The sequence below is a fragment of the Mustelus asterias genome, chromosome 8 (genome assembly GCF_964213995.1).
Source record: "Mustelus asterias chromosome 8, sMusAst1.hap1.1, whole genome shotgun sequence".
NCBI classification, from domain to species: Eukaryota; Metazoa; Chordata; class Chondrichthyes; order Carcharhiniformes; family Triakidae; genus Mustelus; species Mustelus asterias.
The window spans coordinates 92,499,570-92,527,181 of NC_135808.1; the positions used below are offsets into that span (position 1 = coordinate 92,499,570).

Consider the following 27,612-nt stretch of genomic DNA (forward strand, 5'->3'; position numbering starts at 1 on the left):
CTGAAACAAAAATTGTTGGAAAAGTGAAATTCTGAAAGTCCGTACAAATGTTGGAGCTTTACAGATCTCAATTATGCTGAAAACTAAGCTTTGACACAACTTTGTTTCTTTGTTTTAGATAGATCATGTTGTTAAAAGCCATCCTGCATTCGCTGAGCTGGACTCCAAAGCCAAAGCTAGGTCAGTCTGTTTCTTATAGTTGGGAGGTAATCTTTAATCAGTGCTTAACTTGACTGTTTTTTGTAAAGATTTTCAATATGAGTGATAATTTGATTTAGGTAATTGGAAGCTTTTCTGCTTTGTGAGAAATGTACATCATTGAAATGTATCGAGCTATTCTTTAAAGTGATATTCACATTCATAGAATCATAGAATCCTACAGTGCAGAAAGAGGTCATTCGGCCCATTGAGTCTGCAACGACCACAATCCTACCCAAGCCCCATCCCATAACTCCATGCATTTACTCTAGCTAGTACCCCTGACACAAAGGGGCAATTTAGCATGGCCAATCCACCTAACCTCACATCTTTGGACTGTGGGAGGAAACCGGAGCACCCGGAGGAAACCCACGCAGACAAGGGGAGAAAGTGCAAACTCCATACAGACAGTGACCCAAGCCAGGAATCGAACCCGGGTCCCTGGCGCTGTGAGGCAGCAGTGCTAACCACTGTGCTACCGTGCCGTGCACAGGCAGGAAATATATTAACTTAAGCAAACGATCTACTTAGTAATTAAAATCTTTCATCACTATATCAGATTATTATTCTGAAGCTGGGACAGTATCCGTCTCCATTTTCTATAGCTTTCACACATAACAAAGTCCAAAGCTGGTCCGTTCAAAGAAATACGTTAATCACTGGCACATCTCAAAGCCTAGAAATTACTGTTGGCAATATTGGTGAACAAATACTGAATCTGTTCATTTGACATCCCTCAGTGTGCCCAGAAAAATATCATCTGAACAATTTAAGCATTTGTTCACTAATGTTGCCAGCAGTCATTTCTAAGCTTAAATTTGTATGCATTAATTGAGAAGCATGATGAAAAACATATTGTTTGAATATGCGATATGTCAGGAAATTATGGGCCGCTACGCACTTTTTCTCGTCATTTTTACTTCCTAAGAAGCACTCTCATTGGGTGAGGCTTCTTGTCAGGAATACGATAGAATCTCAGGCCCAGATTTTCATCCCTGGATCAGGTTTCAGGGAGTCAGGAGATTTTCCGGTGCAGTCCACAGGATTTTTTGGTCGGTGGTGGTGGAGGAGGAAGTGTGAGCTGAAACTGGAGTCAGGTTGGGCGAGTCCAGAATGAAAGCACAAGCTGCCGGGTAGAGAGCCAAGCTGGGCACAAAGCCTGCCTCTGTGCCTCAGCACTGCTTAATAAAAAGAAAATTCCTCCAGCCTCATCTCCCCACCACAGTCCCTATGGCCCATCAATGCCAACCTATGCCATACCATGTCCCCACCCACCCCCATGCCTCCATAACCCATGCCAACTTAGTTCCCCTCTACCCACCACTAATTTCCCCATTCTTCCTATGCCAACTTACTGTCAACTCATATCAACCCATTCCTCTCATACACCACCATTTGCCCTTTCCCTGTCCATCCAACACAACAAGTATCCTTGGACAGTTTCTTGACAGCTTTGACACTTCCTGGAGAGGTTTGACAGTTTTGACATTTTCTGAATAAGACATCAGAACATAAGAACAGGAGTAGGCCATTCAGTTCAGTCAAGCCTGCTCTGCCATTCAATAGGATCATGGCTGATCATCCAATTCAATGCCTTTTTCCCCGCACTATCCCCATATCCCTTTGTCATTGATATTTAGAAATCTGTCAATCTCTGCTTTAAACCTACTGACTGAGTTTCCACAGCTCTCTGGGATAGAGAATTCCAAATATTCAAAACCCTCTGATTAAAAAGTTTTTCCCTCATCTCAGTCCAATGTGGCTTCCCCCTGGTGCCCCCTGGTTCTCGATTCTCCAACCAAGGGAAACATCTTCTCTGCATCTTCCCTGTCTATCCATTTAAGCATTTTGTAGGTTTCAATTAGATCACCTCTCATCCTTGGAAATTCTGGAGAATACAGACACACTTTCCCAAGTCTCTGCATAGGACAGTCCCATCGTCCCGGGAACAAGTCTGGTGAATGTTTGTTACACTCCCTCTATAGCAATAATATCCTTCCTAAGGAAGGGAACAAAAACTGTATCCAGTAGTCCAGGTGCGGTCTAAACAAGGTTCCATACAATTGAAGCAGGACCTCACTATTCATGTACTCAAATTGTCTTGCAATATAGACTAACATACTATTTGTCTTCCTAATTGCTTGCTGCACCTGCATGCTACTTTCAATGATTTATTGATGAGGGCAGCCTTTCTACATCTACACTTTCTAATCTCTTACTGTTCAAGAAATACTTTACACACCAATTCTTCTGACTAAAGTAGATAACCTCACATCTATTCACATTATATTCCATCTGCCATGTTCTTGCCCATTCATTGGGTGGGATATTCCTCCCCCCGCGGCATGTTTTGCTGCGGCAGAGGTGGCCCGCTATTGGCTGGCAGTGGGATCTGGAGGTCCCACCACTGTCAACAGGCTTTTCCATTGATCGAATGCTCCGTTACTGGGGAACCCATGGTAGGGGTCCATCATCAGCAAGAGAAGAAGTTCCTGCCAGCAGGAATGGCCTGAAAGTGCTGCCAGCAGGAACGGGCTAAAACTCCTGTCCAATAAATCTGTCTAAATCCTCTTGAAGAAGCTTTGCATTTTCCTCTGAACACATTCCCAACTAGCTTTGCATCATCTTGAACTCAGAAATATTACATTTGCAATCCATATCCAAATCATTGATACATACTTTAGAATAGCTGGGACCCAAGTATTCCTTGCTGTACTCGCCTGGTCACAATCTGTTACTGCGAGAATGACCCTTTTACTCCTACTCTCTCTGTTTTCCTTAATTCTTAATCCAGGCCGGTATTTTATCTCCTATCCCATGCACTTTAATTTTGATAATCAACCTCCTTTTATTTTCATCGAAGGGATGTGGGCTTCGCTGGCGAGGCCAACATTTATTATCCATCTCTAATTGCCCTTGAAAAGATGGTGGTGAGCTGCCTCCTTAAACTGTTGCACTCTGCGATGTAGATACACTCACTGTGCTGTTAGGGAGCGAGTTCCAGGATTTTGACCGAGCAAGAGTGAACAGCCACATAATTCCAATTCAGGATAGTAGGTGGCTTGGAGCAGAACTTCAAGGTGGTGTTATTCCAATGTATCTACTGCCCTCGTCCTTCTAGATGGTAGAAGTTATGGATTTGGAAGGTGCTGTCTATAGAGCCTTGGTGAGTTCCTGCAGTGCATCTTGTAGATGGTACACATGGCTGCCACTATGCATCAATGGTGGAGGGATTGAATGTTTGTGGATGGGGTGCCAATCAAGTGGGCTGCTTTGTCCTGGATGGTGTCCAGCTTCTTGAATGTTGTTGGAGCTGCATCCATCCAGGCAGGTGGAGAGTATTCCATCACACTGTTCCATCGGGCATATCTTACAGATGGTGGACAGACTTTGGGGAGTCAGGAGGTGAGTTACCCGCTGCAGGATTCCTAGCCTCTGACCTGCACTTGTAGCCACAATGTTTATATGGCTAGTCCAGTTCAGTTTCTGGTCAGTGGTAACCCCAGGATGTTGATAGTGCGGAATTCAGCAATGGCAATGCCTTTGAATGTCAAAGCGCGATGGTTAGATTCTCTTTTGTTGGAGATGATCATTGCCTTGCACTTGTGTGGCATGAATGTTTCTTGGCACTTTGTCAGTCCAAGCTGGGATATTGTCCAGGTCTTGCTGCATTTGGACATGGACTGCTTCAATATCTGAATGCTGCTGAACATTGTGCAACTATCAGCGAACATCCCCATTTCTGAACCTAAGATGGAAGAAATGTTATAGATGAAGCAGTTGAAGATGGTTAGGCCTAGGATACTAGCCTTAGAAACTCATGCAATGATGTCCTGGAGCTCAGGTGACTGATCTCCAACAGCCACAATCATCTTCCTTTGTGCCAGGTATGTCTTCAACCAGCAGAGGGTTTCCCCCCAAATTCCCATTAACTCCAGTTTTACTCGGGTTCCTTGATGCCATACTTAGTCAGATATTGATGTCAAGGGCAGTCACTCTCACCTCTGGAGGTAAACTCTTTTGTCCATGTTTGTCCAAGGCTGTCAATGAGCAGGTTATTGTTAAACAAGTGCTGCTTGATAGTGCTGTTGATGACCCATTTCACCACTTTACTGATGATTGAGAGTAGACTGGTGGAGTAGTAATTGGTCAGGTTGGATTTGTCCTGCTTTTTGTGTACAGGACATATATGGGCAATTTTCCACATTGCTGGGTGGATGCCAGTGTTGTAGCTGTACTGGAACAGTTTGGCTAAGGGCACGGCATGTTCTGGAGCACATATCTTCAGTACTATTGCCAGAATATTGTCAAGGCCCATAACCTTTGCAATATCCAGTGCCTTCAGCTGTTTCTTGATATCATATGGAGTAAGTCGAATTGGCTGAAGACTGACATTATGTTGGGAGCCTCCGGAGGAGACCGAGTAGGATCATCCACTTGGCACTTCTGGCCGAAGATTGTTGCAAACGCTTCAGCCTTATCTTTTGCTCAATGTGCTGGGTTCCCCCTTTATTGAGGATGGGGATATTTGTGGAGCCTCCTCCTCCAGTGAGTTTTCAATTGTCCACCACCATTCACAGCCAGATGTGGCAGAGCTGCAGAGCACAGGTCTGATCCATTGGTTGTGGAATCACTTAGCTCTGTCTATCACTTACTGTTTATGACTCGGTAGCACTGCTACTGACTGAGCTGGTCGAGTCCTAAAGAACATAACCGCTAGATTGGGTCTGCGGTAGGTGGGGGGGGACCAATGAGAGGGCGCAACATACCTGACCTATTCCTCACCAACCAACTGATAAAGATACAAGAAAATCTCCCAAAATTAAATCTAAGGAACGAGGGAGACTGGGTCTCTGGATTACTAGTCCAGTGGCAATACCACTATGCCACCGCCACCTCTCAATGGTGGAATTTATCAAAGGCCTCTGGAAATCCAAGTAAACTATCTTCACCAACTCCCCTTTATTAAATTTGTTAATAATATCCTCAAAAGAACACCCAGAAAGGTCATTAAATGTGATTTCCCATTCATAAATCCATGTTGATTATGCACAATTAGATCTTTATTATCCAAGTGTCCATTTATCACAAGGTTTGTCATAGATTGTAGCATTTTACTACTATTGATGTAAGGCTAACAGGTCTGTAATTCCCTTTTTCCTGTAGTGGGGTGACATTTCAATCTGCAGGAGCCATTCCAGAATCAATAGAATTTTGGAGGATGATCTCCAATGCATCCACTATCTCCGTTACTACCTTTTACAACACTCTGGATGTAGAATATCAAGTCCTAGGCATTCATCAACCTTCCCATTAATTTCTCCATTACAACTTTCTTACTAGCACTAATTTTGTTCATTTCCTCATTCCCCCTAGTCCATTAGATCTAATTCTGGGAGATTTCTTATATCTTTCTTCGTGAAGACAGACACAAAGTAATCATTTAGCTTCTCTGCGATTTCTCTATTCCCCATTATAAGTTCTCTTGATTACTCGCAATGGACCCACATTTATCTTCATCTGTAAGAAGTGTACAAAGCTGATTCCTGTACAAAAGAAATCAAGGAAGTTTGCACCATATGCTGACAGTACATCCGAGTTCCCTTGATTTCCTGCACCAATGCAGCAAAGCCTCCTCCTGCCGCTCATTAACAGAAGTAACTTTCTAGCTCCCAGATTGAGTTACGTTAAAAACTTCAAAGCTTCCGCAATTGCATTTGCTGTGCTTAATGTATGTAAATGATGGCATGTTGCATTTGTTGCATAAAGGGACACTTACATGAAGAATATGACATGAACTTCCACACTTTCCTCAGGCCACAGTTTATGTCAATTTTAAAAACCTTCTGACTTATCCCAATTGGCAGGAAGTATTGGCAGTGTGGCCCATCAGTAAAATCAGCATAGAAACTGTGTAACTTCTGGTGTGATCCTTGTGGAAATTCTGGGCCTTTTGAATGAAATCAAACAAAACACTGCAGGTCATCCCCACAGCAGCTTGTGGCAAAAATGACAGGGATGTGAATATAGACAGAAATTGAAACGTAGATTGATATTATTCCTAATCTGGAGCTCTGGGTCTCTGGTGTAACATCAGTTGAGTGAATATCAGGCTTTCTGTGCAGCTTTGAAAGTGCAGGTCATCATTTTCTCCCAGACAAATAGATTCCAGGGTTTTTTTTTAACATAAATTTTGTTAACTACAATTTTAAAATGTATAGATCTGCAACATTCTCCACACTTATCTCATGAAATTTAAAATTATTATTTCAGATAAACATTCCCAGCTTACACACAAGTTGCCTTTCAGTTTGCCCATCAGATCCACAATGTTTCCCTCTGCTACCCTCAATTTATACTGCATGCCACAAAAATCAAAGGATTTACTTAATATTTTTGAGTAAAGCAGTTCATATAGACAGTGTAAATTATAGATATAACTTACAAAATGGATTGATTTACAATCAGTGTCCAGTTTTACCCTGGGTGAAAAACACCATACCTAATCAAACCGGTCTAAGCTGTGAGCATTGGTCAAGGGGCTTGGAATACAAAAGCAGGGATGTACTTCTGAGGCTTTATAAAGCACTGGTTAGGCCCCATTTGGAATACTGTGAGCAATTTTGGGCCCTACACCTCAGGAAGGACATACTGGCACTGGAGCGGGTCCAGCGGAGATTCACACGGATGATCCCAGGAATGGTAGGCCTGACATACGATGAACGTCTGAGGATCGTGGGATTATATTCATTGGAGTTTAGGAGGTTGAGGGGAGATCTGATAGAGACTTACAAGATAATGAACGGCTTAGATAGGATGGACGTAGGGAAGTTGTTTCCATTAGCAGGGGAGACTAGGACGTGGGGGCACAGCCTTAGAATAAAAGGGAGTCACTTTAGAACAGAGATGAGGAGAAATTTCTTCAGCCAGAGAGTGGTAGGTCTGTGGAATTCATTGCCACAGAGGGCTGTGGAGGCCGAGACGTTGAGCGTCTTCAAGACAGAAATTGATAAATTCTTGATTTCTCGAGGAATTAAGGGCTATGGGGAGAGAGCGGGTAAATGGAGTTGAAATCAACCATGATTGAATGGTGGAGTGGACTCGATGGGCCGAATGGCCTTACTTCCGCTCCTATGTCTTATGGTCTTATGGAAGATTTGTTTTGAAGATGGGACATTTAAGGGACAGGTTAATTCTGTCAATGTTGAGAGAGGAATTAATCCGCTCACAGGAATGATCATCTGGAGGATATATTCCTAATTGCCGTAGGCAACCTTTGTCTTGAGTGGATGTTACCTTAAAAGTGATAGTTTGGAATATTTTTGGACAGAGAAATAAAATGAATGGAAGGGTAGATGTTTCACAAAGTAAGATTTTGCTCTTGTTCTGTATGGCCAACTATATTCTCTATTTGCATATGTTTCCATCCCTTGACTGTGCCCCAGTGGCTTTGAAAAGAAAAATAGGGCCTGTAAGTTTCTTTTCGGTGTAAAACACTAGCTCAGTCTTCAAATATTTTATTCCCAAAATGACAGCAGCTAAATGATCATTTTTATTCTTGGCTTATAACTGAGGAATGTTTTAGTTACAAAACGGTTGATTTCAGAATGTTTTCTTTCAGTGGGAAAAACGTCTACATGTACTTAAACAGTCACCTGGAGTCTATTAAAAAGAGTTATGCTGTGGGCATGCTTTCTGTTGATTTACATGTTTGGCCTGATTTCCATGGTAACAGATCTCCCTTAGCAGATCCTACCCTAAAGGGCATGGTAGGTACATTTCAGTTTTACAGAGAAACCTTTTATAGCTTTTGTTTGGAACAATGACAAAATGAAAAAAAATGCATATTATTCATTTTTAACTGCCAATTTGATTGATTTTTGTTGAAATAATTTCGTTTTGTCAGTGTGCGCTGACATATTTTACTTTAAGAGCCCCTTTTTCCCATTTATTTGGCTTAAGGTTGCTGTCTGTTTAACTATTGAAAACATTTGTTTTCTGCTGGCCCAAAAAGTCTGACCTCATTTTTTTCATATCATTTGCATCTCGATGCAGCAAACTGAAGCAGGAATTGCTTCTTCCCTCTTGGCATCGTCTTCATCGATGTCGTTAGAAATGTAAGTTTTCAGAGAGCAATGAGTGTAAGAGGATGTGATTAGATTTTTCCATTGATTTTGTTTAGCCTTATTTCTCCAATTTTCCTGATGAACCCCCCCCTCCTCTCTTTTCTGCTTGCTATGTTGGGAAAGGCAAGGCTCCCCATTCCTGCCCCCATGTTACATCACAGTCTCCCAAGAGGAGACACTTTTACAGCTGTATAAGATAATGTCATTGAATGTTCCACTGGGAGGTGAAGTGAGCACACACCTAATTGGAAGCTCCCCAGATTAATTTAAATTTAGTTTTTCTTTGTTCTCACAAACACCATTTTGCAGGTAAGGCAGAAAGGTCAGGCAGCATCATCGTGAGAGAAAGTAGTTCTATGAAGAGATAGAGAAGAAAAAGACAATAGTCAGGCACAGAACAAAATAGTGAGGGAAAAGCAAACAAAAGCAAAAGAGCAGCAGGGGAGCCTGCACATAACAGATAGAGGGATGTAGAAATCCAATAGGAGTAACAGTGTCAAAAGAACTGTGTATCAAACCAAGGAAAGGATTGTGTGTCCAGGATTTGACTTAACAAAAAAATTGCGGTTGCTCAATTTTAAAACCACACTAGTGCATTTTTACAACATACTTTGTGGGTTCGACTTGAGTTCGACTAAAGGGCAAGATTTCAGAATGAATGCCCAAATGTCAGTCAGCTCATCGTTCCACTGTACTGAGATGTCCATTGGTGATAGTATTCAGATGCACTTGCTTGCCTTGTCCTTGGTGGTGGAAGTTGTGGGTTTGGGAAGTGTTGCCAAAGAAGCTTTGGTAACTTGCTGAAGTATACCTATGGTGAGTACATACTAGAGCCATGAAATGCCAATGGCAGATGGAGTGGACATTTAAGCCAATCCTGCCACCCCCCTCCCCCCCCCCCCCCCCCCCCCCCCGCCCCCCCCCACCACCGCCGAGCATCAAACAGTTCAAATAATCCATTCTTGAATAACATATATATTTAACAGGTAAAATATAACACTTGGGAAGAAATAATCTTTAAAAGCCAAAGTCTGGACAGACAACTGTTTTGGCTGTCTTGTCTGAATTTCTATCAAAAGAAGGAGACCATGATTTCCTTGATTATTTGGCTGAGCTTTGTACTATGTACAATATTTCCAACTTGTCCATTTAGGTTTTTTTCAACAATTGATTTTTGAGTTTGTAAGCTAACTGATGGAGCAGAATCTTTAAATGAACACATTACTAATACAGAATGTTCTGTGTAAGAAGAAATTCAATATGTCCTATTAGAAATAGGTTGAAACATTAATATCGTAACTTTGAACATTTGCCCTTGGTTTTAAGTCCCTGTTGGGGGAGCTGGAGCTGTTCTCACATTCTGATTCTAATCCCTGAATTTTCCTAAACCAATGCCATCTAATCATAAATTTAAAATAAAAGGACAGACAACAGGTAACTAAATCAACTTATATTTATATAGAATACGTGATATAAAAGAATTATTTTAATATTCGTTCGTGGGCCAGCATTTATTGCCCATCCCCTAGTTCCCCTTGAAGGGCACTTGAGAGTCAGCCACATTGCTGTGGCTCTGGAGTCACATGTAGGCCAGACCCCGTAAGGAGGGCAGATTTCCTTCCCTGAAGGACATTAGTGAACCAGCTGGGTTTTTATGACAATCGACAATGGTTTCATGGTCATCAGTAGATCCTTAATTCCAGATTTTTTTTATTGAATTCAAATTCCACCATCAGCTGTGGCAGGATTTGAACCCGGGTCGCCAGAATAATAGTTGAGTTTTTGGATTAATAGTCTAGTGATAATACCACTAGCCATTGCCTTCACCTAAAAGAATGTTTCAAAGCATCTTACAGGGAAGAAAATACACAGGTAAGCGAAGGAACTTAAAGGAAAATAAATGATTTCTGCTTTATTTAAATACAGAAATGTCATATTCAATGTCAGCTGCAGTCTCATCTCATATGACCATATTGATTTTACATCCATTGTAGTTCAGTAGCAGAATTACAATAAACACATATCTTTACATTTTGGCATGGCAACTTTTGATTGCCTATGACTGAATGGGTGGAATTTTATGGCCTCGCTTGTCCCGACACTGTAAAATCCCGCTCGAGGTCAACGGACCTTTCCATGGTCCGCCCCTCACCCGCTGCGATTCCCTTGGCGGGTGGAACAGTAAAATGAGGGCGAATGTGTTCCCAGTACTTAAATCACAAGAATCAGCAATTGCTGCTCAATATTTATAGTGTAGCAATGCTTTTAAACATGCAGATAATGATGATCAAATCAAACAACGTTCTGAGACTTGACCTCAGCTAGGCAGTAGCTAGCAGGTATAATTAGCCTCGCACCTTGCTTGGAGGTAAACTCAGCAAGGTGTCCCATAACAGATTGGTTATTCAACCCCATATTTATAAAATCCAGAATCCCACATGTGTTTTAGTGAATAGTTTTATCAACCTGTCTTCCCACTTTTAAAGATTTGTGTACCCATTTAAAATTTAAGTGCATTCTTTTCGAAGGATGAATAACATGCTTGACAAGATCTAATTAAAAAACCAAAAGCCCTGTCAGACACTGCTTTGACTGTCTTGTCTGAATGTCTCTCAGCAAAGAGGATTGAGATTTACTCGATTATTTGTCTGAGATTTGTGCTCAGCCTTACAGGCAGGTGATATAACTGCATAGTCCCCGAAGCCCCTTTGGAAGTTTTCATCACTTTTTCTGTAAGTGACATGGAGCAAAAACTATTTTGTTGAAAGTACTTCCTTAGAAACTACCCTTTCCACCTAAACCTTTCCACTGATAGCCCTTCAGAGTTAATTCTATGTTTATTATTTCTAAGAATGGCCCTACAAAAACAACTTTTAAATATTAACTCCTTAGTTAATAATGCAAGAATCATTTGAAGACAAAACGATTGTACTTCAGGTCATGACTTTAAGTTCTAAATCAAGTGCCCTTTTTTTCACAAATAGGTAACTGGATTGACGCTAACCAGCAATCTTGATGACCTTGCGAAGCTTTACTTGGCCACAATGCAAGCTTTGGCAGTAAGTAATTGTAATAAATCAATCATACTTAAAGCAATATAAAGGATTCTAGATTTTTATCAAATGGGTTTACAGCTTTTAGTGATGAAATTGTTCTCATGATCTGGTGACAGTATCTTCAATTTTTATAGGCAGTGTTGCGTGGTAGAACATAGCCCAAAAATTCAGTGAAGCCCAATTTCCGCCCCAGAACATTCTGCCTAACTTCCAAGAGGGATTGATGACCTTAGAATTAGGACTCCCATCTCACTTTGCGGAAACTGAAAAAACACACTTCTCTTTTCTCCAAAAGGATGTTTGGCTCATCCCATCCCATTGGAGCAATGGATTCCTACTCTTATTTTCCACCAGTCAGTTTGGGTGCCTCACTTTTTTTTAATTCTCTAACAGGATGTGGAAGTTGCTGGCTAGCTAGTACTTGTTGCCCATTCCTAATTGCTCTTGAGAAAGTATGTAGAAACATAGAAATTAGGAACAAGAGGAGGACATTCAGCCCTTTGAGCCTGCTCCGCGTTCATTATGATCATGGCTGATCATCCAACTAAATAGCCTGATCCCACCTTCCCTCCATATCCTTTGATCCCCTTTGCCTCAAGGGCTATCTAAATGCTTCTTGAAATCATTCAGGCCAGAATTCTCCCTAAAAATTTCGAAGTGTCAAATTCGTATGAAAACTGGAGTAATGCACGCTGGTTTTTCAGTGGGTTTTTCAGAATCTCCCACACTCTGTGTACTGCTGAGGTCACTAGCATGAATATCATTAAAAATCAGTGGGTGGGGCCTATCCTTGCCCGGAAGGCCGGCAGCATAGCGCTGAGCGGGTCATTGCGCATGCGCTGATCTGTCATTGCCGAGATCGGCACATGCGCAGTAGCCCACGCTGCCGACCTCCTGATTGCTGGCCAGCTCAATTGCTGGCTAGTTCCGCGACCCTCGCATTGCCAGCCCTCCGCCGCCCCCACGGCCCGATTGCTGGCCCCACGGCCATTCCTGGGCAGGCCCCAACCTCCGCCCCCCCCCCCCCCCCCCCCCCCCCACCCCGGCTCCTGACCTGCGCCGATCTCAAGCTCCCCCAATTCCCACGCGATTCCCACGCCCGCCGACAGTGCCAACCCGCGCCCCCCCCCCCCGCAGTCCCAACCCCCCTCCCGCAGTCTAGACACCTCCAGCAGGCTGAATCCTACCCTCCCCCAACCCGCTCAATCGCTGGTCTCCTTCCTTTCCCCACCGATCCTGCCTACAGAGTGGCAGCAGGACCCTTCACCCCCACCGATTGGCCCACCAGGACCTGCCCCAATCTGGCCCCACCCTCTAGACCCCATCCCCATAGGCCCTGCCCCCTTGGCACTGTCCCAGGCCTGATGGGCAGTGCCAAGGTGCGCCCTGGGCATTGGCACTTTGTCCCATGGGCAGTGCCAGGGGGCCCAGGCTGGCATTACTGGAGTAATTCATGCTGTTCTTTTCAATGGGAGTTCAGAGAAGAATCTCCCACACTCTGTGCATTGCAGAGAGCACTAGCATGAATATCATTAAAAATCAGTGGGTGGGGCCTATCCGGGGCCAGCAGCATAGCGCTGAGCGAGCTGGTGCGCATGTGTCGATCTGTCAGCACCGAGATTGGCACGTGTGCAGTAGCCCCGCGCTGCCACCTCCCGATTGCTGGCCAGCTCGATCGTTGGCCAGCCCCACGAGCCCTGCATTGCCGGCCCTCCGTGCCCACTCCCCCCTCCCCCCACCACGGCCCAATTGTTGGCCCCCCAGCCATTCCCCGCTGGAGTGAACCACTCTGGCTGGGAGTGGGGTAGATGCTAGTTGCATTTCTATAATAATAACCATTTAAATGGTCTTAGCACCTCCCTGCCGATTTCCAATGAACGTTGCTTGAAATCTAGCACTGGGAAATGCTATTGAGGGGGAATGCATGCGCGAATCCTGCGAATTGGCTGGCGCGAGAATCTTCCAGCCCGCTGTGCTAATGGGAAAATCGCTCCCTGAGTGTTTTGGCCTGCACTACTTACTGTGGTAGTGAATTCCATAGACTGACCACTCTCTGAGTAAAGAAATTTCTCCTCATCTCTGTCAAAGGTCTACACTATGTCCTCAGACTATGACCCCTGGTTCTGGACACTCCCGTCATTGGGAACATCTTTCTTGCATCTATCCTGTCTAGTCCTGTTAGAATTTTATAGGTTTATATGAGATCCCCCCTCATTCTTCTGAACCCCAGCGAATACAATCTTAACCGACTCAATCTTTCCCCATACGTCAGTCCCAGCATCCCAGGAATCAGTCTGGTAAACGTTCACTGCACGTTCAAGAACATCCTTCCTCAGACAAGGAGACCAAAACTGCACATTATTCCAGGTGTGGCCTCAGCAGGCCTCATCAACACATCCTTGCTCCTGTACTCGAATCCTCTCGTTATGAATGCCAATATACCATTTGTCTTCTCCCCCACCTGCTGCACCTGCATGCTGAGGTAGACTGTCTCCTCTGATATGACTCCTCCTTTAATATGTACTTCTTGTCCCTTACCCTTTTTCTTGTTTCTTAGCCTTTCCCAGTGTTTGCCTCACATCTCTTTTGAATTTTTTTGTTATTCGTTCAAAAGATATAGCACTCATGCACTTCCACTTCAGTGAATTGTCTTAGTTGAATTAAGTAACTATTCTTCAACCACTTACTCTAACCACTTCACCTCAGCAAAGCCCTGCAGAGCTTTCCCTCAAAATTACCTAAAAGTGCGAAATTATAACCCTGTTTCTCTCTTCAGACCTGCTGAGTACTTCCAGCACGTTTTGCTTTTATTTATTTCCATTTACTCTGTCTAGATCCCTTGTGATTTAGAACATCTCTATCAATCTCCTTTCAACGGTGGCACAGTGATTAACACTGTTGCCTCACAGCACCAGGGACCCGGGTTCAATTCCGACCTTGGGTCACTGTCTGTGTGGAGTTTGCACTTTTTCCCCGTGTCTGTGTTGGTTTTCTCTGGGTGCTCCGGTTTCCTCCCACAGTCCAAAGATGTGCGGGTTAGGCTGATTGACCATGCTAAATTGACCCAAGTGTCAGGAGGATTAGCAGGATAAATATGTGGGGTTTCAGGTATAGGGCCTGGGTGGGATTGTGATCAGTGCAGACTCGATGGGCCTTCTTCTGCACTGTAGGGATTCTATGATTCTATGTATTGGTAAGTCTGGCTGTACTTAACGTTGGTAAGTCACGAGGACTGGATGGAATGCATCCAAGGATGCTGAGGGAAGTGAGGGTGGAAATTGCAGATATAATGGCCATAATCTTTCGATCCTCAGTAATACAGGGGTAGTGCCAGTGTACTGGAGAATTGGGAATGTTCCATTTTTATTGCATTTTAAAAAATATTATGGTCAATTATTCTGAAAATCCATTAATGATGAATGCAAGCAAGAATAAAACAGCAAATGCTGGATAAACTCAGCACGTCTGGCAGAATCTGTGGCGAGAAACAGAGTTAACATTTCAGATCTGTAGAAGGGTCATTTAGATCTAAAACATTCGCCAAAATCTTGCTGCTGTTCACACCGGTGTCCCTGCTGAGGGTGCTTCTCCGCCATGGGTTTCCTGGTGATGAGATGATGCGTTCAACAGGATACCCTGTTGACAATGGCAGGAACTTACATTCCCATTACCAGCGTGCAGTGTCCATCTCCCACCTCAGCAAAACACGCCATGGAGAGGGAGAAATATCTTGCCTGTTAACTCTGTTTCCCTCCACAGATGCTACCAGATCTGCTGAGTTTATCCAGCATGTTCTGTTTTATTTCAGATTTCCGGCATCTACAGTATTTTGCTTAATGTAGGCAATAAGCTTCGCAGCTGCTTAATAGCTTCTGCACTTAAATACATGGTTTTATTTACCTTCATTCAGCTGGGAACCCGTCACATATTGGAAACAATGGTGGCATCAGGGCATCAGATCAACACCCTCTTCATGTGTGGTGGATTGAGCAAGAATATGCTATTTGTACAAATGCATGCAGACATTTCAGGTAGGTAAGTGAGCAGGGGTTGTACCGATGTAAAATAGAGGTGGTGCATCAAATTAGGGGGTTAAATTCTTCTTTAAACTTTTAGCTAATAAACATAAAAAATAGCTATCTAATTACTGTGTACAGTTCTGGTCACCCCATTATAGAAAGGATATTATTAAACTAGAAAGAGTGCAGAAAAGATTTACTCGGATGCTACTGGGACTTGATGGTTTGAGTTATAAGGAGAGGCTGGATAGACTGGCACTTTTTTCTCTGGAGTGTAGGGGGCTGAGGGGTGATCTTATAGAGGTCTATAAAATAATGAGGGGCATAGATCAGCTGGTCAATATCTTTTCCCAAAGGTAGGGGAGTCTAAAACGAGAGGGCATAGGTTTAAGGTGAGAGGGGAGAGATACAAAAGGGTCCAGAGGGGCAATTGTTTCACACAGAGGGTGGAGAGTGTCTGGAACAAGCTGCCAGAGGTAGTAGTAGAGGCGGGTACAATTTTGTCTTTTAAAAAGCATTTGGACAGTTACATGGGTAAGATGGGTACAGAGGGATATGGGCCAAATGCGGGAAATTGGAATTAGCTTAGGGTTTAAAAAAAAGGGCGGCATGGACAAGTTGGGTCGAAGGGCCTGTTTCCATGCTGTAAACCTCTATGACTGTAATTCTATGACTAATTAGCTAACAAATAAAGAAAGAGAGGACTATCTATCATGATGAGATGAAGGTGCAGAAATGTGCTGCACTGAATAAACAAGACATGTGTGAGGGCAGCGAATTGCTCATCTCATTGCTGGCAAACAACCTGTCTTGACATTGATGGACATTGACGGATTATTCAAAATTTCATGGGAACACCACTGTCAAAAAGACATTGTTCCCTTATGTGTTTGTTTCCTGCGGATCATGCTAACAGTATTTGGAGAATCTTCCTCAGAAGATGGAGTAGGCAGTCTTTTTAAACTAAAAATAGAAAATGCAAAACCTCTCAGCAGGGAAGGCAGTATCTGTGGAGAAAGAAAGACCCCCATGCCTTCCCACAAATTTCCTGAAGTCCAGCCGGCTTCTCTAGGACTTGTGGCTCACGGCTCCTCAGAGAAGTCGTGGACCATGGTTTGGATTTGGAAACCTTCTGACAAGTAAGCTGAAAATGAAGTCTCACCAGTGTTTCTAAACATGCAGCTTGCCTCGGCACATGTGGCTACCTCTACACTGCCTCCGAGAGTAGTGTACCTGGATCCATCCCACTCCTGCCTCCCAGAAAGAAAATATGGAAATTTCCCAACTCAATCTTCCCACCTCCTCCACGAAAACCTGGTCCAATATTTCAGGTTGTGATCTTTTCATCAGAACTGGGAATTGTTAGGGATGTTTATTTTATTTATTAGTCACAAGTAAGGCTTACATTAATTCTGCAATGAAGTTACTGTGAAATTCTCCTAAGCCGCCACACTCTGGCTCCTGTTCAGGTCAATGCACCTAACTAGCACGTCTTGTAATAACTTTTATGTAAATGAAATGGCAAAGGGTGGGAAAAGAACAAAGGGATGGTGTGAGATAGATGGGAGATCTGAAATTACATGGGTTGGTGGGAAGATGCCAAGGGGAGTTGTAATGGGACAAATGAGGAAACAAAGGATGGGTCCAAATAAGACATGAATGACAGAATATTGAGAAGCTGCTATCTGAAAGCAAAGCGAGAAAAAGAAGACATGCAAGGAAAGTAAAATAGAATGTGGGACAGAGATTATAATCTGAACTGTTGAACTCAGTGTTGATTCAAGAAAAATGTGAGGTGCCTATCTGAAAAATGAGGTGCTGTTTCTTTAATGTCTCTCATTATTGCTTCCCTTTGTTAAGGCAGTATCATTTCTATCATTAATTATCTCCTAATCTCTAACTAGTCACAAGACCAATATTTACTGTTTTTTTTCTCTACCCCATTTTCCCTGGCTCTGTTCCCTTGTACAACTGCAGATCAGGAACATCTCACAGTTCTAACAAAAAAATCAATGACCTAACACGTCAAACTTTCCCTTCTCTCTCCACAGATGATGTCTGTCCTGTTAGTATTTGCAATATTTTCTGTTTTTAGTTCTGAGCTGCAAAATTGCTCTCCATAGAGACAAAGTAAGAAAATGGCATGCAACACTCTTCTGGTGTCCTATGCTTGAAAGTGTTATGATATTATGTGCATACACCTTTAAGGGTGCATATATTAAACTAATGTCAATCATTACTACATCCACAGGATATAATATGACGTAGTAGTCCCATAATTTGTTAGTTTGTGAACAGCAGGGTAGAGATCAGATGTACTGTACTTAACTCTCCGTGAACTTTGGCCAGAATTTTCCGACCTCGCCCGCAGCTGGGATTTTCCAGTCCCGCTGCAATGAATAGAGATTTGGCTGAGCGCCAAATTCTCCGTTCTCGCTGGAAGTGGTAGCGGGGTGTGCAAGACCGGAGAATTCCGGCCGTAATCTATATATAGTCTTACCTTCAAATAAAGAACCCACATATTGCTTCACCAATCCTTGTGTGTGATTGGTACTTTTACATCAAGTAGAAAAGAAAGTAACAGGAAACTCCCTAACATGGGAGTCTGAGTGTGACATTCTGCCTGATCTGACACTTGTTTTTGAAACTTGGACGATGAAGAGCTAGTGGATGTTTGTACTAATCATTCCCAGCTACATTTGTTCAGCTGCATGAGGGAACTCCCACCACCATTATTTAAAGAGACAGACATGTAACTTGCAGATGAGGTGCTTTAGACTTGTTTTTCATTCCAATCACACCATGTGAGGACAACTGACATATGGTGAAAGTCTTGCAGCCATCAGAAATCTCAGGGAGCAAGTTATTGCCATACCCAATTACTCAGCTTGGACTGCTTGCTGTAGTATGTCTCCAATTTTGTGGTGGACTGCTGTGTCCTCCACAACCTCAATATTGTTGCCACCAGGCATCCAGAGGCCACAGTAGGCAGAGAAGGAGGAAGAAGAGGGAGCATGGAGGATATAACATGGACTTCTTTCTCTATACTGACTATCTGAGAACATCGGCTCTAGCTTTGCTGTACAAAGGAGACCCTCCTTTCACCACCATTGCTCCACTATTCCGCCCAAAAATCTTAGCATCCATTTGGGAGACTCCTTTATGGGATCACTTGACCATGATCCTGCAATAGAAATCACTACTAATAACTTTTTCATTACACGTTTATCCAACAAAATTGAAGTATTCCTTTCCATCTTCTCTCTTTTCTCACCACTTTGTACCTTGAATATTAACCCCCAGTCTTCACTGTTTAACATCAGGTTTCTGTTATTGCCACAAGACTATTTGTGCTTGTAACTCACCAAACGTATTTACCACACGTTTACTACATGCACTCTAAACCTATGCTTGTATTTATAGTTATCCTCCGTAGCCTGCTGTTATCTGATATGGTGCTAGTTCCTTCTCTGGTACTATCCAACCCACTCATTCTTTTATGCACCTTATTTCTCATTTTTATTTCTTCACGATTGTTCACAATCGCCTGCTATTTTGGTTTAAATTCTCCCAAAATACACTAATGAACCACTCCACAGGATCCCAGTCCTGTTGAGGTGCATCCTATCCTTTTTGAATAGGTGCCTTGTGCCCCAGAACTGGTTCCAATGCCTAAGAATCTGAAGTCCTTCCTCATTTTCCATACCTTGCTATCTTTCTATTTCTACTCTTGCTCGTGGTGGCAGAGGTTATTACCTTCGACTGCTTCTGAATGCGGCATGGTGGCACAGTGGTTAGCACTGCTGCCTCACAACACCAGGGACCCGGGTTTGATTCCCGGCTTGGGTCACTGTCTGTGTCGAGTTTGTATATTCTCCCCGTGTCTGCATGGGTTTCCTCCAGGTGCTCCGGTTTCCTCCCACAGTCCAAAGATGTGCGGGTTCGGTTGATTGGCCATGCTAAATTTTCCCTTAGTGTCAGGAGGATGAGCAGGGTATATATGTGGGGTTACAGGGATAAGGCTTGGGTGGGGCTGTGCTTGGTGCAGACCCGATGGGCCCAATGGCCTCCTTCTGCACTGTAGGGATTCTATGATTCCCTTTGGTTCTGTAAATTTGCCTGTATGACTTCAAGACCTACCTTCTCTATGTCATTGGTACTGACATGTACCGCAACATTTGGCTTACTCCCTTCCCTTAAAGAATATTCTGCATCCTCGTTGTGAAGTCCTTTGTATTTTTTGGATATCCAGAAGTAAGATAGTTTTAAAATGGTGGCAATTGTATCGCTGTCCCATTTGGTAGCTATTAAGACCCTGCTAATGCCATGAGTGTGGAAAATCAACTCTATCGGATGGGAAAATGTATTTTGTCAGCCTGTGTTCCGTGCAACTAATTGGCATGCTTTCTACTTTTCCTTCAGTGTTTTAATGTTTGAACCTTAGGAAAGGTCCGCAGTTTCATTGTATGCCAGAGGAGAGTCTAGAATCAAAAGGGAAAAAAAAATGTTTATTAATCGCACCTTGGGATTAGGTTACAGCCAGAAGCTATTGCTAATGCTGATAACTCTCCAGTTATGCAAACAAAACTTGGACAAAGGTCCAGATTTCATAATGTGGAAATCCCCACAAAGCAAACCTGAAATCACTGAGAGCAAAGGTCAACATCCTGAAACTCTCTTGATTGATCCTTTTTAAAAAGATTAGAAAAGAGCAAATCTGGAGTTTCGGTTTCCCTCCACATCAGCAGACTTCCCTTTGATGTGGATACATTTTCAGTTTTTAAATCTACAATCCCTGTGCCAGCACACAAAAATTCCAAAATATAATTGCACTTTATTTACGCCGATATTTTGAGGAAGAATAGGAACTAGTGGCTATTTTTGAAAATGTCTTCCTAAATACCACTGATTTATTTAAGCTGATCACTTTGCATTGGAGGATAGTATATACTTGAGAAGTACTTGCCACGCTTTCATAACTATTGACTGCTGTTTGTAGAAATTATCCTTGAAAGGGAAAAAATAAAAATACAGAAAAAATAGGTAATATAAAAATGAATGCCGTGTTGAAAAACTACAAAGCGCAAAAAAGAAGGAACTATTGTAGAGATGAAATAAAGATTAGGAACTGTTATTACCCCACAGGCAATCATTTGAAGACTGTATTTTAGTCCAATGTGGACTATATAGCAGATGTTCTTAATCAAGCTTGCATTTGTATTTAAGGCACTGCTTTTCTTTTCAAGGTAATTGTTTGAGGATCGGGTTAACATTGGATCAATATTTTGACTAATGCAAAGGGACAGTATCAAATGGATTTTGAAGGCACTGTGTTGTTCCACGCAGAGAGCAGAGAACCAATACCTTGCAACAGCTTAAGCTGCCCATCCCAATTTCTTAGAATAAAAGATGGCAATATAAATGAGAATCTACCTTTGCTTTAAATGTTGCAAAAAGAATTGTAGTGAGCTGGTATTTATGCGGCCAGCAATCCATATCCAGTAATCTTTGAATGGCAGTATGAACTTCTGTCAGGCAACCCACAAATTCCTAATGACTCTTCCAAACTCTCAGAAATGGCATGGTGGCCCCTTTGCAGCTTTTCTAACATCTCACACCATTAAATATGTACATAAATCAGTTTTCTTTTGAAAGCTGGGCCTCTGAAGTTGGCATCCATCTTTCAGATGAGATATTATACCAGGGGCCTGGTCATAATCACATTACTATTTGTAGGTTCTTGCTTTGGCTGCCATATTTCTTACATTACAACAGTGACTATACTTCAAAAGTAACTCATTAGCTGTAAAGTGCTTTGGCATGTCCTATGGATGTGAAAGGCACAATATGAATTCAAGTTCATTATTTATTTCTCCCTTTCTTTCTACCTGTGTTGTAATGTGAAAGGTGGGTGTGGTGAACCATCGTTGGTTCCCACTGGATAGTACTGAGCCAGGGGCTGGCCAGTACTACAAGGATGTACATATGTTACTGTTGGGTTGTGCTATTGTTGCTGTTGGGGTTAGGGTGGGGTTGTTACACCTTTGTACTGTAGTGTTGTGGCACATCCCAGTCGGGCTCCGCCTCCTGGGAGAGGTATAAGAGTCCCTGCTCTGGCCGGGACCCCTTCAGTCTGGGATAGTGTATATAAGTTCTGGTAGCTTCATTACAGTAAATAAAAGCCTTTCATTTACTGAGCTTCAGGCCTCGTGTTTGAGTAGTGCATCAATTTTATTTACTGTCGTTAAACTCTCGTCGAAGAAAAAAAAAGAGAGTATGGAGCAAATTCTGAAGCCGGAAAGCCTTACGCTAGATCCACGTGCGGTGGGCGCTTCTAACACCTTCGACCACTGGCTGAAGTGTTTCGAAGACTACCTGGCAGCCTCCGCAGCGGTCACCACAGATGATGACAGACTCCGGGTCCTCCATGCGAGGGTAAGCGACACTGTCTACCTCGCGATCCGTGCGGCCACCGATTATACTAAGGCCCTCGAGCTTCTGAAGAAGCGCGATATCAAACCACCCAATGAGATACACGCTCGTTACCTCCTAGCCACTCGACGACGGCAGTCTGGCGAAACGATGGAGGAATATGCGAACAAGCTCCTACAGCTAGCCAGGGGCTGTGACTGCAAAGCTGTGTCGGCTGAGCAGAGCATGTACGACCTCGCCCGAGATGCGTTTGTGGCCGGGGTCGGATCATCGTACATTCGACTTAAACTGTTGGAGAAGGGTAACCTTAACCTTACCCAGGCCATCGAGCTAGCAGAGATGCTCGAGACGGCCTCCAAAAGCTTAGTATTATATCCGGAGGACCATGTGGAGACAACGTGACAGGAGCAGTCGCTAATCCCTCCTCGTCCCTCGGGTTCGAAATGCTGCGTAATGGCGTGCTCACACTCGGGCCAGACGACGGCAGCAGCCCCGGGCGGCCCGTGGTGCTATTTCTGTGGAGGAGCGAAGCATACTCGGCAACGGTGTCCCGCTAAAGCTGTGTTGTGCACCGCATGCGGTAAAAAAGGGCACTATTCAAAAGTGTGCCGATCTAAACCCAGGAACGGCAGTGCGGCCTGCGATTCTTCAGAGCTCGGGTCTTCGTTGTCGAAGTCATCGCGGGGTTCGTCCACGTGCGAGACCAGGACGACGCCATTACGGTCGACGGAGTCGGAGGAGTATGACCACCAGGGGTCGCTGAGTTTGGCGCCCTCACCCACGTGCGACTCATGGGAGCGGCCATGTTGGTCGACACTGACCACGAACGACCAGCAGGGGTCCTCCTCATCGATTTCAGCTGCCTGCAGTGGCGCTCATGAACTAACGGTGGCGTCGATCATCCTGGACCAGGCCAAGCCTCATAGACTTGACAAATCTATGATGAATATCCAGGTAAATGACCACGTGATTTATTGTCTGTTTGACAGCGGGAGCACTGAGAGCTTTATCCACCCAGACACTGTGAGGCGGTGTGGACTCCAGATTCAACCTGCCAAACAGACAATCTCTATGGCATCAAGGTCCCGGTCTGTTGCCGTGCTAGGGAGTTGCGTGGTAACCTTGAAGGTGCAAGGCACAGTTTACGAGCGTTTCAAGCTCCTTGTGTTGCCGTATCTTTGTGCGCCAATACTTCTCGGACTAAACTTCATGGTCCACTTGAGGAGTGTAATCCTACAGTACGGTGGGCCACTCCCTTCACTGGCAGTGGGAAAACAGCAGCAGCCTCCAAATTGCCCAATGCGCCCCGCCTGCAACCTCTCGACGCTGAAGATCACCACACCCTCCTTGTTCCAGAATCTTGTGCCAGGCTGCAAGCCCATCGCGACTAAAAGTAGGCGTTACAGCGCTGAGGATCGGATCTTCATTAGATCTGAGGTTCAGCGGCTCCTCAAAGAAAGGATCATACAACCCAGTGCTAGTCCGTGGAGAGCGCAGGTCGTGGTGGTCAAGAGCGGGAACAAACCCCGGATGGTCATTGACTACAGTCAGACCATTAACCGATATACGCAGCTGGATGCGTATCCCCTCCCGCGCATGTCTGATATGGTCAATCAGATTGCGCAGTACCAGGTGTTCACCACCATAGGCCTCAAGTCTGCCTACCACCAACTCCCCATTCGCCCAGAGGACCGACAATACACGGCTTTTGAGGCGGATGGTCGCTTGTATCACTTTCTCAGGGTTCCCTTTGGTGTCACCAATGGGGTCTCGGTCTTCCAGCGTGCTATGGACCGAATGGTGGACCAGAACGGGCTGCGGGCTACCTTCCCATACCTGGATAATGTCACCATCTGCGGCCATGACCAGCAGGACCACGACACGAATCTCCTGAACTTCCTACGCACTGCATCTCGCCTGAACTTGACCTATAACAGGGAGAAGTGTGTGTTTCGTACGCGCCGTTTAGCCATCCTAGGATACGTGGTGGAAAACGGGGTCATTGGCCCTGATCCAGACCGTATGCGCCCCCTTTCTGAACTTCCCTTACCTGCTAGTGCAAAAGCACTGAGAAGATGCTTAGGCTTGTTCTCTTATTATGCACAGTGGGTTCTCAACTACGCGGATAAAGCCCGTCCGCTCATTAAGTCCACTACTTTTCCCTTAACACCAGAGGCCCGATTGGCCTTCGATAAATTGAAAGACGACATCGCGAAAGCTACGATGCACGCTGTAGACGAGTCCATCCCCTTTCAGGTGGAGAGCGATGCATCTGATTTCGCCCTGGCCGCCACACTTAACCAGGCGAGCAGGCCCGTCGCATTTTTTTCCCGCACCCTCCAAGGCCCCGAAATTCGGCATTCAGCGGTGGAAAAGGAGGCCCAGGCCATTGTGGAGGCCGTCAGGCACTGGCGCCATTACTTGGCGGGAAAACGGTTCACCCTGATCACGGACCAGCGGTGGCGTTCATGTTTAACAACACGCAGAGGGGCAAGATCAAGAATGACAAGATCTTGCGGTGGAGAATTGAACTCTCTACCTATAACTATGACATCATGTACCGTCCAGGGAAACTCAATGAACCCTCGGATGCCCTCTCGCGTGGAACATGCGCTAGTATACAGGAGGACCGTTTGCACGCCCTCCATAATGACCTGTGTCATCCTGGGGTCACTCGGCTCTACCACTTTATAAAAGCCCGCAACCTGCCTTACTCGGTGGAGGACGTCAGGTCAGTAACAAAGAGCTGTCGGGTTTGCGCGGAATGCAAACCGCACTTTTACCGACCTGACCGGGCACATTTAGTCAAGGCCACTCGTCCCTTCGAGAGACTGAGTGTCGATTTTAAGGGCCCCCTTCCCTCAACAGATCGGAATGTGTACTTCCTCAATATCATTGACGAGTACTCTCGGTTCCCTTTTGTTGTTCCCTGCTCTGATACATCCGCTGCCACGGTTATCAAGGCATTCCGTGATCTCTTTACCCTGTTCGGGTACCCCGGCTACATCCATAGCGACAGGGGCTCGTCGTTCATGAGCGATGACTTGAGGCAATTCCTGCTCTCCTACGGGATTGCCTCTAGTAGGACCACAAGCTACAACCCTAGGGGTAATGGACAGGTGGAACGCGAGAATGCTACAGTCTGGAAGGCTGTCTTACTGGCGTTGAAGTCAAAAGGTCTTCCAGTCTCCCGTTGGCAAGAGGTGCTCCCTGATGCGCTCCATTCTATTCGCTCCCTCCTGTGTACGGCAACCAATGCTACTCCCCACGAGAGGATGTTCTCATTCCCTCGGAAGGCTTCCTCGGGGACCTCATTACCGTCTTGGTTGACGTACTCAGGACCCGTCCTCCTGCGGCGACATGTAAGGGCCCGCAAGTCCGACCCGTTGGTCGAACAGGTCCATCTCCTCCACGCCAACTCTCAGTATGCCTATGTGGCATACCCTGACGGGCGAGAGGACACGGTCTCGATCCATGACCTGGCGCCAGCAGGGGACATAGCAACCCCTGTCGCTCCCATACCCCCTGTAACAAACCCTTTATCTCTTGTTTCTTCCCCGGACACGGCGCGGGCAGCATCGGGACCATTGCTTAACCATTTTACTCCCATGTACAGCTTGCCTGAGCCCAGAAGATGGTCGCCACCGCAGGGCGTGTCAGGATCCCATGGACTACCGTCACCTCAGGGTCAACCGGCCTGTGAGTCCGTGGAAGAACAGCTGGACGCCGCCTTGGTGAGAACGCCACCGCAAGTGCCGACTCCGGTGTCACCGCCGGTATTGAGGAGGTCACAACGACGGTGCGGTCCCCCTGACCGTCTGAACTTATAGACTGCTGACACTTTATTCTGTTTTTTTTGTACCCCGCAGGCCTTTGTTCTCAAAGGAGGGGTGAATGTGGTGAACCATCGTTGGTTCCCACTGGATAGTACTGAGCCAGGGGCTGGCCAGTACTACAAGGATGTACATATGTTACTGTTGGGTTGTGCTATTGTTGCTGTTGGGGTTAGGGTGGGGTTGTTACACCTTTGTACTGTAGTGTTGTGGCACATCCCAGTCGGGCTCCGCCTCCTGGGAGAGGTATAAGAGTCCCTGCTCTGGCCGGGACCCCTTCAGTCTGGGATAGTGTATATAAGTTCTGGTAGCTTCATTACAGTAAATAAAAGCCTTTCATTTACTGAGCTTCAGGCCTCGTGTTTGAGTAGCGCATCAGTGGGTAAATGTACCCTGACAAACCTTGACCAGTTTTCAATAACCCTTTTTAACTCAAGCGTGTCACACGGTGAGCTGGACAAAGGGGACGAGAGCCAGGTGAAGGTCCATCACAACTTTATTGAAAATTTTATCAAGGAATATTTATCAGATTCTGCTATTGGACTTGAATTAAACTTTATCAAACCCTATCAATCGCTTCACAGGACTCTTCAGTAAACAGTCTTAAATCTCTCAGTAACCAATCTCAAACTTACACTAGCTATCTACTTCTGACACACTCTTCTGAGGATTCACTACACCCTATCCACGGGTCCCTATCGCTATATTTGAACAGTTTGTCTGAAAAGACCTGTATTACCGATTCAGTTGGCTGATGTTTCAGGATCTGTAGTCATCGATTGGGACTTTCCCTCTCGTCTAGGTTCTGGTTTTCAGGTCATCTCACCTGATGATGCTCACCACTAGGTAGAAGGAGCTGGAGATGCTGTGCTGCTCAGCTCCCAGTCGAAGGTGCTCTCTGGAGATGTCATTGAAGAAGGTGTGAAAGTAGAGAGAGCTGGGGCTCCAGGTTGCCCCTTTTATCTGCATCTCTGTGTCCTTCGTGAAGATTCTATGGCCTGTGTCCAATACTAGCATTGGGCAGAGGCAGGAAGACCCAATGAGGTGATTACTTTCCACATTTGGAAGACGTCGAATATGGTTTTGAACCTTCAATTGTCAAGCGCTGTCCTTGTCACGGTATGCCTCTGGCCTCCTACTGAACTGGGTGCCACCAAGTCTGCATAGCATTCTTCTAATAAAGCAGGTTCACTGGACGTACAGACAACAGTTTATTCTGAAACAATGGAGCCATTAGCACCTGGCCAGACAGTTCCAGTGCTGTCTAGTTTTGACAGGAAGTCCAAGGCCTGGCTGCATGAAAACTGTGTGCTCCAACTCTGCAGTTTGCAAATTGCGGAATCTGGCTAGGTTTAAACTTGGCTTCCAAATTTTGAGTTTTTATCCATGCTCATGAGAAAAAAAATCAATATTTCTGTAACAATCCTGAAGATCATGGGTCACTTGAGCACAGCGTCCACAGGAATCAAACTTGCTCTCTGATGAGCCTTCTCTTAGGTTGTTCTTTTCCACTAGCTTTTGCTTTCGTGTGATTCACTAAGTCTAGACTGCTGTAACTAGTCCTGGGGTGCCGGTGCTTGATAGAGAATCAAGAGTAATTTCCTTTTCTCAGTGATGTTTTACAGGGGTCCCAGATGGACCTAATAAAAGAGGAGAAGAGCAAAGGTCAGCATGACACAGAAAGGTTGTCACAAATGATTAACATTTGGTTGTCGTGCTTTCTGAATGTATGGTAGTTTGAGAAAAAAACAAATGTCCATGTGATAAGGCAGATGTCCTGCTGATAGTAAAAGGAGCGTAGAGCACAAGAGCAAGGTGGCTATCCTGAAGTTACACAAGACACTGTTAGACCTCAGCTGGAATATTGTGTTGAGTCCTGTGCGCCATACTATAGGAAGGATGTGAACACATTGGATAGACTGCAGAAGAGGTTTACAAGAATGGTTCC

At 44.8% G+C, this 27,612-nt stretch overlaps 1 protein-coding gene across 4 annotated transcripts in view; it reads left to right on the top strand.

Moving 5' to 3' along the window:
- The window catches only part of fggy (FGGY carbohydrate kinase domain containing), a 278,408-nt gene that overhangs the window by 188,880 nt on the left and 61,916 nt on the right, over positions 1-27,612 (top strand). For 3 of the 4 annotated variants that reach the window (XM_078218493.1, XM_078218491.1, XM_078218492.1), the window contains 4 exons: positions 119-180; positions 7,820-7,967; positions 11,309-11,383; positions 15,291-15,411. In XM_078218493.1, coding sequence (XP_078074619.1) covers positions 119-180; positions 7,820-7,967; positions 11,309-11,383; positions 15,291-15,411 — 406 coding nt within the window. The remainder of the gene's footprint in view (positions 1-118; positions 181-7,819; positions 7,968-11,308; positions 11,384-15,290; positions 15,412-27,612) is intronic. The other variant, XM_078218494.1, reaches the window with a different exon arrangement.